General features: G+C 58.1%; 1 protein-coding gene across 2 annotated transcripts; it reads right to left on the bottom strand.

Annotated features, from left to right (window-relative positions):
- Positions 1–1369: 1369 nt before the first annotated feature.
- Positions 1370–13282, bottom strand: TSPAN17 (tetraspanin 17). Of its 2 annotated transcripts, XM_030808509.1 has the most exons (9): positions 12627–13279; positions 8802–8852; positions 8568–8714; positions 7528–7698; positions 5418–5543; positions 4294–4341; positions 3608–3724; positions 3468–3529; positions 1370–2906 (listed from the first exon to the last, which is right to left on the bottom strand). In XM_030808509.1, exons 1-9 carry the CDS (start codon positions 12711–12713, stop codon positions 2726–2728), a joined length of 990 nt encoding a protein of 329 aa, XP_030664369.1. In that variant the 5' UTR covers positions 12714–13279; the 3' UTR covers positions 1370–2725. The 2 variants fall into 2 exon arrangements, with proteins under 2 accessions (XP_030664369.1, XP_030664368.1); XM_030808508.1 differs by having other exon boundaries at positions 3468–3724; positions 12627–13282.
- Between the last annotated feature and the right edge of the window lie 376 nt (positions 13283–13658).

The raw sequence follows: 13658 nt of genomic DNA on the forward strand, positions 1-13658 counted from the left end.
TAGATGAAGGGTGGGTGAATGGATAGATAAGTGAATGTGTGGATGAATGGGTAGGTGGGAGGGTGGGTGAGTGGATGGATGAGTGAACAGATGGATAGATGAGTGAACATGTGAATGAATGGACGAGTAGGTGGGTAAGTGGATGGATGGATGGATGGATGGATGGATGGATGGATGGATGGATGGTGAATGTGTGAATGAATGGGTAGTGGGTTGGTGGATAAGTGGATGGACGGATGGATGGATGGATGTGTGGATGAATGGGTAGGTGAGTGGGTGGGTGAATGAATGTGTAGATGAATGGCTAGGTGGGTGGGTAGTTAAGTGGGTGGATGGATGGATGGATGAGTGGGTAAGTGGATGGATAGGTGGGTGGATGGATAGATGAGTTAACATGCGGAGAAATGGGCAGATGAGTGGTCAGTGGATGGATGGATGACTGAATGTGTGGATGAATGGGTAGGTGGGTAGGTGGGTGGGTGGGTGAGCGAGTGGATGGATGGATGGATGGATGGATGGATGGACATGTGAATGAATGGGTAGGTGGGTGGTGGGTGGGTGAGTGGATGATTGATGGATGGTTGAGTGAGCATCTGGATAGATGGATGAGTGAATGTGTAGATGGATGGATGGGTGGGTGGGTGGGTGAGTGGATGGATGGATAGATGGTGAACGTGGGTGGATGGATGGAAGAATGGATATCCAGTAGCAGAACTGAGCTTTGGAGAACTCCAGGTTCCCAGCCAGGGCCTCAACCACTCCTACTCATCACTCCCACCCCATCTCTTCAATCCTGTTTCCAAACATATCTTGGTTACACCACTTCCTTGTGCTTATGCCCTTTGCCCCTCCCCACTGCCACCTCTCCAGCCACCCCAGGCTCCCTCACACAGAGCCCACGCTGGCTTCAAGGCCTCTACAGAAGTTGGTACCAAAACCTAGAACATCGTTCCCCCAGAGCAGCCCAGAGCAGCCGCTCGCCTTCTCCCAGGCCCCCCTGCAGTCACTCCTGTTTTCTTCATAGCATGTATTACTAACAAAAGTGCTGGCCAGCTTGCTTTCCGTCTTCCCCACAAGAATGCAGCACACGGGCAGGACCTTGCCCTTCTCTGTATCTCCACTCCTGAGTTGATGTTCAACTCACACTTGGGGGATGAATGTACCACCATTATTGAGTACAGAGGTTTTACCCAAATATATCAGATACACAGGACAGGTGTGGAGCAAAACTCCAGCAAGAGGGTCAGATTGCGCTCCACACCAACTTCCTCCCCTCTCTGAGTCCATTTCCTCATCAGGAAAAGAAATTCCACCGCACAGGGTGTTGTGTGGTTTGAGGGATAAAATGAAAGTGAAAAGGCAAGACACATGCACAATGCTGCGAGCTGCATTTATTGTAGCATGTACAAACCACTCACAGCCAGCGCCTGTCAGGGGCCCAGGACACTGTCCAGCGGGGCCAAGGAGCCACATTGCGGGGCGCATGCCCCACACCCTGGCCACCCGGCAGCAGTGCCCAGCATCCCTCAATGACAGAGCAGCCAGGACCCCAGTGGTGACTGTCCCAGAGGGACCTACAGGGGCATGGGGCCAAAGCTGGGCCCTGCACCTTGTTTGGCCTACAGATTTGATTTCTGATTAATTTCTGCCAACAACTTAAAAAATCAGGACATCTCACATACAAATCTGTATTTCTGGCTTCTCCAGATTTCTGGCATTAGGCCTGCATTCCCACACCAGAGCAATTAGCTACACCTGAATATGGCGGCGGCCACTGTCAGACGGAGACCCGTGCTCTCCCCCATCCCCACCACACTCTATTGGTCTCAAGGAAAGTGGCTGATACTGACTAGATTGTGCGAACTTTCTCTCATCATGATGTCTTTGTCTCCAGTAACAGCGGGAAAGTCAAAGTGAAGCAGGCTCCCAAGTCAAGGGCCTGCTTCATCCATTTATACAACCTACATGGCCCCAGGGGCATCCGAGTTTGAGATCTCTGGACGAGCCCAGGGAGGGGGCGGCAGGATCACTCCACACATACCCCTTCACATAGCTGATGAGGCGGAGCTGAGGGCAGCAGCCAGCCTTCCCAAGCCTGAGCCAGTTGGCTCTGAGAAATTCCCAAACTCTCGGAACCCCAGAGAGCTAGTAGGCAGGCACAGGCTCTACTAGAGGGAGGTTGCAGGAGGAAGCCAGACCCAGGGAGTGTGGGCCTGGCGTGCCCTCTAGTGCCCATCAGGCAGCTCTGCAGCCATGGCGAAGATGCCAAACTTGATTCCTAGGAGTCAACCACCCAGATCCCCCAAAAAGGCTCCCACCAGTCCCATGGCTTCTAGCTACTTCTTTTGCAAAATTGTCCTGACCCCATCCCACCCCTCAGACCCTCTCCTGGGCACTCTACTCCCACCGCAGTCCCCAGCAAGGCCGCCCTTCCCAGGCTGCACCCTCTTCAGAGCGGGGTCCAGCCTCCCCATCCTTCAGGTCCCTGTGTTTCACTCCAGGTTGGCCCGCAGCAGCCTCGAGGTGCAGGGAATGACCCTGCAGAGGTGGGAGGCCAGCTCCTAGTGCACAAGGGTCAGGCGGCACTTAGGTGAGTAGAACAGGCCAGCTGGGGCCCTCGGTGACTGGGGAGGCAGTGTCCCAGGCAGTGCTGCCACTGAAGAGCCGGTGTAGCCAGGTGGTCATTCTTCAAGAGAAGCTGTGGATCTGCGCTTTTATGTGAAATCTACCAATTTTTAAAGGTTGGTTCGGGGTATAAACCACCCAGACCAAAGAAAACATGTCGGCTGGGTGGGGCCGGGCCAGGGGCCCCAATCAGAGAGTTCTGCTGAGGCCCCACCGTGGACAGGACCTCGGAAATGGTGGGTGTAAGCCAGTGGTTTTCAAAGTCATCATTCCATTTGCTCCTGAGAGGCAAGCAAGAGAAAGAAAATTCTTGGACCCATTTCAGAGTCTGGGACACTGAGGCTGAGGTGGGTTCCTGGCAGGCTCAAAGTTACAGCTCATAGAAAAGAGTGCTCTGAAGCTGTGTGAGGCGGTGGCTCAGGCAACGCGCCCCATACAGCTATGCACAGAAAGGTGCGTCCCAGCATCGGGGGCAGGGAATGGGGGGGGACCCTCCACACAGCACCTCCCACCCCGCTTGGCCTGCACCCTCTGAGCTGCGCCCTTCCTAGTCCCCTGGAGAGCCCACCACCCCAAATGTAGCCGAGACGGTGGCTCCCTGTGCACATGGGTGCCTGCATGTGTGTGTACACATGCATACAGGACAAGAGGCCCAGGCGGAGGCACAGCAACTTTCTCTGTGGGTGGACAGCACAGCGGCTCAGGCGAACCCCTCAAGGCTCCGTCCCAGCAGGAACGCCTCCTGCAGCCTTGCCCGTCACAAGTATAGTAGGAGGGTCCTGGGGGGCCCCCCAGAGGCCTGGGTAGACCAGGCATGTGGCCATGGCCTGTGGCGGCCTCACCAGTTGGCTTTCACTGCCTTGATGTCACTCACGAGGTTCTGGGCCAGGCAGATGCCAAAGATCTGTAAGACAGAGGACAGGTGAGGAGGGAGCGAGGGCAGCCCCGGCAAGGGGAGGGGCACGTGGGGCCACAGGGGTACCTGGAGGAGGGCAATGCCCACGAGCACTCCTGCCACCACAATCAGGTTGTCCTGCAGCCACTTCTCAAACTGGCCCACGCAGCCTTTGGTGTGGATGAAGCCCTGCTGCTCCAGCTCCTGGGGACACGCAGGCACCAGGCTCAGCCTGCCTGCCCTTCAGGCTGGCTCCCGCCCTCCCAGCCTGCCAAGCTCACGCCCACCCCAGGGCCTAAACCTGCAGCACCTGCTCCCCACAGGCCCTCCCCAAGGCCGGCTCCTTCCCATGGGGTCTCAGCACAGACGCACGCCCCCTCCTGCCTGCCCAGCTCCTCTCCTATCACCTCCCTTATTTTCTTCCAAGCTCTCAACTGAGACTGTCACATGGCTGTTCATATTGCTTTCTCTAACGGCTTACCGTCTTTCTCCCTCCACTCCTCCAGAGCCGACTCTCTCATGAGTGCCAAATCTCTGGCCTCTCGGGCAAAGCCAGGCACCCCAGGGTGCTCCACAGAGCAGGACTGAGCAAACCCACATCTACCCAGGCCCAAGGGTCTACTCCTCCTCTGCTGCCTGGGTGTCTGGCTGGTTCCTGGGACCCAGCACCCTCTCCCCAAAGAATCCCTGAGGCCTTCCAGAGGAGGTTATAGACAGTCTCATTCCCATCCCAGTGTCCCCGCCTGCCCCAGCCCAGTTCCTGCCCCTCTCACCAGTTTGAGCCGGACGTCGTAGCCACACTGGGTGTTGAGGACATCCTCCTGAGCGGAGACAGGCCAGTTAGTGACTTGGTGAGGACGCATCCCATGGGGTCCATGGTACCTGGGCAGTGCGGTGGCTTTTCCTTCTTGGAGGAAGCCGATGGGCCCATGGATTCTGCCGTGTCCCCCAGTCTTAAGTGAGGCTCCCTGAGGCCCCTGTGCTTTTTTTTTTTTTTTTTTTTTTTGTTTTTTGAGACAGGGTCTCACTCCCTTGCCCAGGCTGGAGTGCAGTGGCACGATCATAGCTCACTGCAGCTTCAACCTCCTGGCCTCAAGTGATCCTCCCACCTCAGCCTCCCAAGTAGCTAGGACCACAGGAGTGTACCACCATGCCCGTCTAATTTTTTTTTTTTTTTTTTTTTGGAGACATGAGGTCTCACTGTGCCGCCCCAGCTGGTCTCGAACTCTTGGACTCAAATGATCCTCCCGTGAGCCACCGCACCCGGCCCCACGTGCCTCTTTCCCAGACACTGGAATGCGTGGCTGCAATCGCCAACCTGGACCTGCCTCCGTTCAGGAATCCTGCCTGCTGGTGTGTTATAAGAATGGGGAGAAACCTGGTCCTTGGCATCCCAGATGGACTGTGACCGAAGAAACATCACCAGGAGAGGTTTCTGCCCTGAAGAAAGTTGTAAAGGGACAGAGGTCCCCACTCCCTGCTAACCTGCAACGGTGGCCCAGTGGGGTGGTGGCTGGCAATGGCCCAGGCAACCCCTGCCACATACAACCGTAACTAAGAGTGACAGCCCGGCCAACCTGCAAGCTGGCCAGGAGCAGACAATGGCTGCGGCTGCGTTTATGTGGATGTATAGGGTGCAGGGAGGCCTCCAGGCCAGTCCCCATCCCTGTGCCCCAGGGTCCTGCCGTTTCCATCTCACTACAATAAAAAAGACAGGTCTTGCTGAACAGGGAAAGCAGCCGCGCCCCAACAGGCCTCAGTGCCACCCATGTAAAATGACCTCCCCCAGCATCCACGTCCCCAGAGGAGGGCAGAGCGGAGCGGGGCCCTGTGGGAGGTTTCCCCAGAGTCTGCGCACCGGAAAGCCCCTCACCTCTCCTCCCCCAGCCCCACTCACCGCAGGGTCCCTGACGCAACAGGAGAAGGGCACCCCGCAGCGCTCCCGGCTGGGGTTCAAGTCAGTGCAGTTGAAGTAGATATTGAGGTTCCAGTCGTTGGGGCCTCGGGCTCCGCAGCAAGACCACTGTGGGGGCAGGGGAGAGCCCCAGGTGAGCCAGGCCTACCCCAGGAGCCTCACCCTGTTTGGGAACAAGCCCAGGCTGCAGGAAGACAGGGCTGTCTGGGACGGGGCTGGGACAGCCAAGTGGGTGGCCACCTCCCGACCCCAACAGGCCTGGGCCCAACCTCCAGGCTGCTGGAGGCAGAAGGGTGCAAGGGAGGGGACAGTGAGCTTCCCCCTCCCAGACCCAAGAGAGGCTAGAAAAAGGGAGGGAGTGGGACAAGGATACTGGTTCAACGACCGTGGCTTCCTCCAGGCTACCTGAGAGGCAGGCGCGGGGCCAAGCCCTGTGGCAGCAGAGACCGCTGGGCCCCATGTCTGCAGCAGGCCTCCCACACTTGCCCCAGAGGTTCTACAAAGCCCTCCTCTCTTCAGTGCAGGGACCGGAGGGGAATCCTGCCACCCCCATAGCCATCCCACCCCATTTCCTCCATGCCGGCTGGCATCACCCCACACCCCATCACCCCCACCCAGAACACCCTAAGCTGTCCCCTAGGCAGGAGCAATGGCGAGGTTGGGATCTGACGTGAACCATGGTCTTGTGGGGCACACAGGTGCACACAGCCTTCACTGAGCAGCAGCACACAGGCTGGAGAGCAGCCCACAGGGCTGGGGGAGCTCAAGCTCGGCAGCAGACACAGGCGGGCCCCATGGCAGAGCCAGAGAGCTGGAGGAGCCAGGCCTGCCACATGCCCTGCGTGTGCTCGTCCCAGGGCAGGGCTCAGCCTCCACCTGCCTCCTGGCACCTGCTGAGCACCAGCTGCTCCTGCTACAGAACACTCTCCCTTCTCTTCCTTCTCCTCCTTTGGGAGGCTTCAAGCTCTCCACGCAGAGGCCTTCCCATTCTCCACCCTTCATTTTGACTCTTACCACAGTGTACAATTTTGCACACACATGGGTGTACATGCACACATTTGTTTGTCCTCCTTGTTCACCATCTGTCTCTTCCCAACTGCCATCCCTGAGAGGACAGATCCCAGCTTTTTTCCCTGCCGAATCCCCAGGGCCTGGCTCTGGGTCCGGCATATGGTAGGCCCTTAACAATCCTGTGCTGAATGAATGAATGAACCGCATCATAACTGCCTGGCTATGTCTGCCTCTGCCCTGGGTTGAGAGCTGCTTGAAGCAGGCACCAGCTGTGCTTCACCTCTGGATCCAGAGCTGACTCTTGGTAAAAGGTGAATGGCGCCAAGGGCCTGTCACCGTGTGTGGGTGTGATCGAGTGTGACTCATGTGTGACTGTGGGACCATGTGTAGGTGTAGGTGTGATCAAGTGTGCCTGTGAGTGTGACTGGGTGTGGGTGTGACTGTGGGTGACAGTGTGTGACTGTGTGTTTGTGGTTAGGGGTGAGTGGGCGAGATGGTGCAGGTGGGAGGCAGATAGGGCTTCGGGAACTCTTCTCTGGCTGCTCTTCACTGGGGTTAAGTTTGCAAGCTTGAGGGCAGACCTTCCGTCAGGGGTCTAAACTCTAATATGCACAGAGGCCAAACATAGTATAAATGAGAAATAAGGGCTGACAGATATAAGAAAATACAGAGTGTTGGGAACAATGGCAAACAGAGAGCCTCTGTACCAGTAAAAGGGCGGCAGCAACATAGCTCCAGCCGATACCATGGGCCCAAGGTTTAGCGGAAGTAGAAATCTATATTTTTATGTCACATTTCCTCCATTCTCCCGTGTGTTGTAGGCCCTGGCCTGGGAGCTACCAGTGTGGAACCCGTGCCCTCTGTTTCCCAAGGCCGTGGCCCTATGGCACTAGGCAAATGGGGATCCATAAGGATCAGCAGGGGCTGGCTTTCCTTGGACGAGGACGCTCCTGGGTCTCTCTCCTGGGGCCCGCTAGCCCAGGTGGGTAAGGAGATGGTCCCATCACAGGGAACTTGTTCCCTCATTCGTCTGCCAGAAAGGTGCCTCCTACAGGTGTCCCAGGCTGGACACTGGACTCACGTATTCCTGAGCAAAGTCAATGAGGTTCTGGAGGTCGATGTCGTCCCGGTAGGCCTTGACGTTGTTGTTGATGAAGAGGTTGAGCTGGTCTCGAATCCAGTCCTTGAAGACAAAGGCCAGGATCCCTGTTGCCAGCTCCAGGAAGAAGATGAGACCGAGGAACACGGAGAACTGGGGTTGGGCATACAGACAGTAGGGGTTGGAGACGCAGGGCTCTGGTGACCTCCCAGGGCTTGGGTGTGCCACAGGGAAGGGCTCCATCCCTACCTCCACCAAGACCCAGAGGCGCCCAGAGCCCCCACCTTCTATTATTTTAGTATTGTTACATGATGGCAAAAGGCATCTGTTGTTCCTACCCTTCCAATTCCCTTTGTCTGGTAATCACACCCTGCTCTCTCTGAAAAACCATCCTCCGCGCAAACCTTTAGTTTCCAAGGTTCAGATGGAGCCACCTCCCCAAACCCACCAGTCCCAGATACAGGACTGGCAAGTGCCCAAAGCCCACCAATCACAGCACTGCCTCCCTAGGCCTCCGGGGATTGGTCCAGAGGCAGCCAATCAGAGCCAAGGAAATGCAATTAAAGCACTTCGGGAAAACAGTTGGGAAGAGAGCTCTCAGCCTCCAGCAGGAGTTCCTGGGAGGGCATGGGGAAGCCGGCTCTGTTCCTGAGCCTCCTGCCACCGGGGAATGGAGCCAAAACGGGGGGGGGGGGGGGGCGGGGGAGGTAGGGGGGAGCCTGAGAAACAGAGAGAAACCAGGCCAAGTGAAACTGTGGCAGCCCCTGGATCAAAATACACCGGCAGCCAGCACACCCCTGGACTTTTCCTATTTGAGTCAATAAATATTTCATGCTTGGGCCACCAGGTCTCGGTCACTTACCATACCACAGAAAGGATCCTAGTAAATAAAGATAACATGAATCTAACGGTGAGGACTATAGCATAATAATAAAGCTACCCATCATTAGGCTCCAACTGTATTGCAAGAAGTGGATGGGAGGAGATGGGGGTCCCCAGGGGATCTTGAGGGCAGCACTCACAAACTTGAGCAGGAAGGTGTTCTCCCGGAGGGCCCCGATGCAGCCAGCAAAGCCCAGCACCGACATGACGCCTCCAACTACCACAAACAGCCACACGGGGTCAAGGCCTCCCAGATCTGTCAGCGCCGAGATGTTGGAGAGAACGCCCTGTGCCGGGCAGCAGAGGCAGGTGTGGGGAGCTGACCTTCCCACCACCTCGTCCCACACCGGCCCCACACCCGCCCGCTGCCTTACCTTCTCACCCCAGGCCCAGAGGCCGATAGCCAGGAACAGGGCTCCCAGCACCTGTAAGGGCAGCAGCAAAGAGCTCAGGGCTGGGAGCGGCCCCAGGACCCTCCCCCCTCGTCCTTCCCCACTAGTCAGGGCCTTTCCAGCGGAGAGAGGAAGAGGCACAAGGGCTGTGAACGGGATCCGGGGTCCTTTCCATCTTCCCAAGAACACATCCCAGTGCTTCTTCCCCACAGGACACAGCCTGGAGGACTGAACCCTCTCCTAGCCTTGGGATGGACATCAGGGGCCCCTTCCTGGAACTCCAAACTGGAGCAGACAGTGGCCAAGACACTTCTGCCAAGGAGCAATAGCAGCTGTGGCGGGGGGGTAGTGATGGCGCCAGTATACTGAGCCTCTACTCCTGACCGAAGCTGGTGCTGGGGTTCCAGGCTCCTAGCCTCCTTTCTGCACCCTCCCAAGTCCAGCTCTGCTGCTGCCCTAAAGCCGTGTGACTGCTGCCCCACCCTCAACACTCCTCCCCAGCCCCATCATACCCCTTTAACCTCCGCCTGCCAGAGTCAGTTTCCGTGGCTCACAACCAGACACCCCTGAATGACAGGAATCTCAATGATCCCTAGCAGGATCCAGCTAGGATCTGACCTGTGCCACTGGCTTTTCCCCATGACCACAGCTCTGCCTGGGCCTTCAGAACATCAGGTAGACTCCCTACCGGGGCAGTCCAAGTGCCTCTCCTCCATCTTCAGCTTTCCCACCTTCCTGCCTCAATTCCCTACTGGGAAGAGCCCTGGATGTCAAGGCTGGTCACCCTCACACCTGACCCTGGGTAGGTTCCTGGGCGTGCAGTCTCAGAGGGGGAAAGGCTGTCATACCCAAGCCCAGGGCCATGACGCCACCTCCTGCGACCTCCCCACCCACCTGCTTTCTCTGCAGGCTCCTTCCCCTCAGCACATAGCCATGGCCAAGGCCTTTATCACCTTCCCTTCCCTGACCATGGGCTCCCCACACTGCTCTATTCTTTCTCTGGAAACATCTTCCCTTCCCTCTTGCCTGCTAGGTCTGCTGATGTGAAACCAAACATCACTTCTCCTGCCTCCTCCCACATGGCCTGCCCTTGGCCTTCAGACAGGGGACTGAGTGCCACTTTCTCCTTCCTGAACCCCACCTCAGTTAACTCAACCCCATTCCTCCCCGAGCTCCTTCCCAGGATGCTCTGCCTTCACCTGCCCCACACCTGTGGCTGGTCCTACGGCCTCCAGCCTCAGCCTTCTGCTGTTCTTCCTCCTCACACTCATCTTCCATCCCATCATGACACTGGCATCTCCCGATCTCCACCCAGACCTCATGCTGGTCCCACACCCCTTCGTCCACCCGCCTGCAGCAAACACCTCCATGACCCACCGGCACTGATCCCCGCCATGCCGGGAATTCGCTGGTGAATAGGACAGACTAGACCCTCACGGAGCTTACACTCCAGCAGGGGAGATGGACAGTGAGTGAACAGACAAGGAAACTTCAGATGCAAACAGATCCCTTAACAAATATCGAGTGGGGCAATGAGATGGGGGATGCTGGGGTTGGAGGCGAGCTTTAGAGAGGGCAGAAGGGAGGGTGGGGGCATTTCAGCTGAGGTTTGAATGATGAAAAGAGTAAGAGGGAAAAGTCTATTCCAGGAGGAGGGTTGGGCACAGGCAGAGGCCCTGACACAAGACCACGTCTAGTTCAAGGAACAAACTGAAGGGCAGACAGCCCGGACCCACAGGGCCCTGGAGGCTGACAGTACTCTAGGAGCAGTAAGAAACCACGAGCAGGATGGCCGGGCGTGGTGGCTCACGCCTGTAATCCCAGCACTTTGGGAGGCCAAGGCAGGTGGATCACCTGAGGTCAGGAGTTCAAGACCAGCCTGACCAACATGAAGAAACCCCATCTCTACTAAAAACACAAAATTAGCCAGGCGTGGTGGCACACACCTATGGTCCCAACTACTTGGGAGGCTGAGGCAGGAGAATTGCTTGAACCCAGGAGACGGAGGTTGCAGTGAACCGAGATTGTGCCATTGCACTCCAGCCTGGGCAACAAGAGCAAAACTCTATCTCAAAAAAAGAAAAAAAGAAAAAAGGAAACCACAAGCAGTTTCCAAGCATAAGAATACCAGGGTCTGCCTGACATTAAACATGAAAACATCTGTGCCTGTTTCATAGGCAGCCTCCCTTAGGCCACCTTGACCCAAACCTGAAATCCTCCCTCCAGCCCCCAAGTGACCCAGCCCAGTCAATTCAGCCTCTAGACTTTCCCAGCAGCCTTCCTCACCTTTCCCACCTCACCATCCCAGCTTTGCCCCAGCTCTGCCCCCGTTCCAAATCTCCAGGCCCTGCCCCTCATCCACCCTCCACACAGCAGCCAGGCAAGCGGTCTCCAGAACAGAAGCCACATCAGACCCATCACCGGAAGCCCTCGCTTCTCCATGCCACCTTAACATAACACCCCACGCTCCGCCCAGCAACAAACCCGGGTCTCTCATGCCTGCTCCCCCTCGGTATTCAAGGTTACTTCTGCTCACAGCTCTGCCTCACCTCCACCCTCTGCCCACTAAACCGTCACCTTGGCTCTGTATTTTCTGGCTGTGTGACCCTAGGTAAGTGACTTAACTTCTCTGTGCCTACTCCTTCAGTTTCCCCATCTGGAAAATGTAGATAATAAGGTAGTTGTGAGAATACAACAAATTGAACTCATGGTATCTGCCTAACAGCCCTCAGGGGCAGATTCTTTATCGTCCCCTCCCAGGCAGGAAAGCTGAGGCCCGGAGAGGAGAGGTGACTTGCCCAAGGTGTCCCAGCCAGGCCTGCTACAGCCAGGCCTTCTGACTTCCTTGCCAGTGCTCCCACACACTGCCCACACCCTCAAGAGCCTAGTGCTGCAGTGCAAGGGCACCCACCACACCAGTGAGCTCGGTGACACGTGGGTGGGGGGCAGTGCCACTGAGTCTTGCTGAACACAAGTGAAAGGGCCTGGCATCTTGACCCAAGGCCTCAGGAGCAGAGACTGCAGGGCCACAGCTTTGGAGAGATGGGAAAAATGACTTGGCATGGTCCAGGGGGACAGATGCCACCCTGGGAGGGGCACTAGCAGCTCCCTTCCCCGGTAGGGACAGCCCCACCCAGGAGCCTCAGCTTGTCAGCTGTGGAATGTTGAATTCTGTTCCCCAAGGCCAGCTCCCAGGCTCTCAACCGGGGAGATCCCCTCCCAGCCGCCAAGGACTCGCCATTGTCCCTCCCTGCCCCTCCCGGCAGGTCAGCCTCCTTGTACGGGACTGGGTTAGGGAGAGGACTGTGACCCACTCCACTTTGCAGGAGCCTAAGGTGAGGCACCTGACCCAGGTACTACTGGAAGGGAAAGGAGGCCGGGGAAGGGGCCTGGCGGCTCCCTTCACGCCAGAATCTCCTTACTGGCTAAACCAGGGGTGGGGCTTGGCACGCATCCCACATCCCAGGGTAGGAGGGAGGGCTGGGCGAGAGGGGGCAATCTGCACCTAGCACGCCCCTGGGGCCTTCAAGGAAACACCTTCCCTTTCTCCACCAGGCCTCGGGATTACTCAGGGAGCCTCCCTACCCCAACCCCGACCCCACGCTGTAGCTGGGACCCGCCCCCAGCAATCCGGGCCTCCGTAGCTACCTCGGGTGGTCCTGGAAGTGGGCGTGGGGGTGGCAGAAGTGGGGGGATGATCCCGAGCTCCAAACTCTTGGGGCAGGGAGTGGTCTCCCCCAGCAGAAGACTGAATCTCCCTCTCCCACCACCCCCCAGCACAGGGCAAGGCGCAGACCCCGCGCTCACCCAGAAGACAATGTTGAAGCCAAACAGGAAGTATTTCCCGCAGCAGCCGACCTCGGGTTCCTGGAAATGCTGGTGCTTGCCGGGCATGGTGAGCAGCCACCCGCCGGCCCGGAAACCGGAGCTGGGAGCCAGGCCCAGCGCCCCGCGGGCCGCCCTGGGCTACAGCCGCCCGGGGCCTAGCCGGGCGGCTGCGGCTTCATGGCCTCGGCCACACAGAGCGCCGGTCGGGCCCCGCCCGCCCCTCAGGGACCGCCCTCAGCATCCAGACCTCCTTGCCCGGAGCCCTGCTGTCCCCGCCTCTGGACCGGGCCCCGCCTCTGGACCGGGCCCCGCCCCCACAGCCCTCAGTCCCTTTGGAGTCCCGCCTCCTGACCTGGCTCCGCCCCCATAGCCCAACTCAGTCCCGCCTGAGCCCCGCCTCTGGACCTGGCTCCGCTCCCGAGCTCCGCCCCCCACAACCTGATTCGGACCTCCTCGCAGCCCCGCCTTCGGCCAGGCCCCGCCCCCGCGCTGGCCGCCGCCGCCGCCGCGTTTCCCAGCGTCCTGCAGACCCGCCTGGGACGCCGGCTGATGGCGCTGGAGGCAGCCGGCGTGTAGAAGCCTTGCTTACCCTGCTAGGTACCAGCGCCATCCCAATCCCCAGCCTGCTGTTGGAGCCCATCCCAGGGGAAGGTTAACTGCTGCTCTGGCAGGCGGATGGGGAAGCTAGTCCGGATTGAGTTTTTAACACGTGCAGGACGTTTTGTTGTTGTGGAGTCGCATCAGGCTCATCTCCACCCAGCGGAAATTCAGCTCTACTTATCCTGGCTCAAACTCAGGCCAAACGAAGGCCTGGGCCTTGGTGCCACGCCGGCTGCGCCCTGCCAGGGGCATATGCCCCAGAACCTGGCTCAAGCCCCCTTGGTGGCTGAGTTTCCCCAGCCTCACCTCCTGTCCTCCATACTGGCCTGGGTCCTGGTCAGGCTCCTTGGTACCCAGTGATCTCACATGAGCCCCTGTAAGACAGGACAGGGGCAGATCAAAGTTTGGGGG

The sequence above is a fragment of the Nomascus leucogenys genome, unplaced genomic scaffold (assembly GCF_006542625.1).
Source record: "Nomascus leucogenys isolate Asia unplaced genomic scaffold, Asia_NLE_v1 Super-Scaffold_3019, whole genome shotgun sequence".
Classification (NCBI taxonomy): domain Eukaryota; kingdom Metazoa; phylum Chordata; class Mammalia; order Primates; family Hylobatidae; genus Nomascus; species Nomascus leucogenys.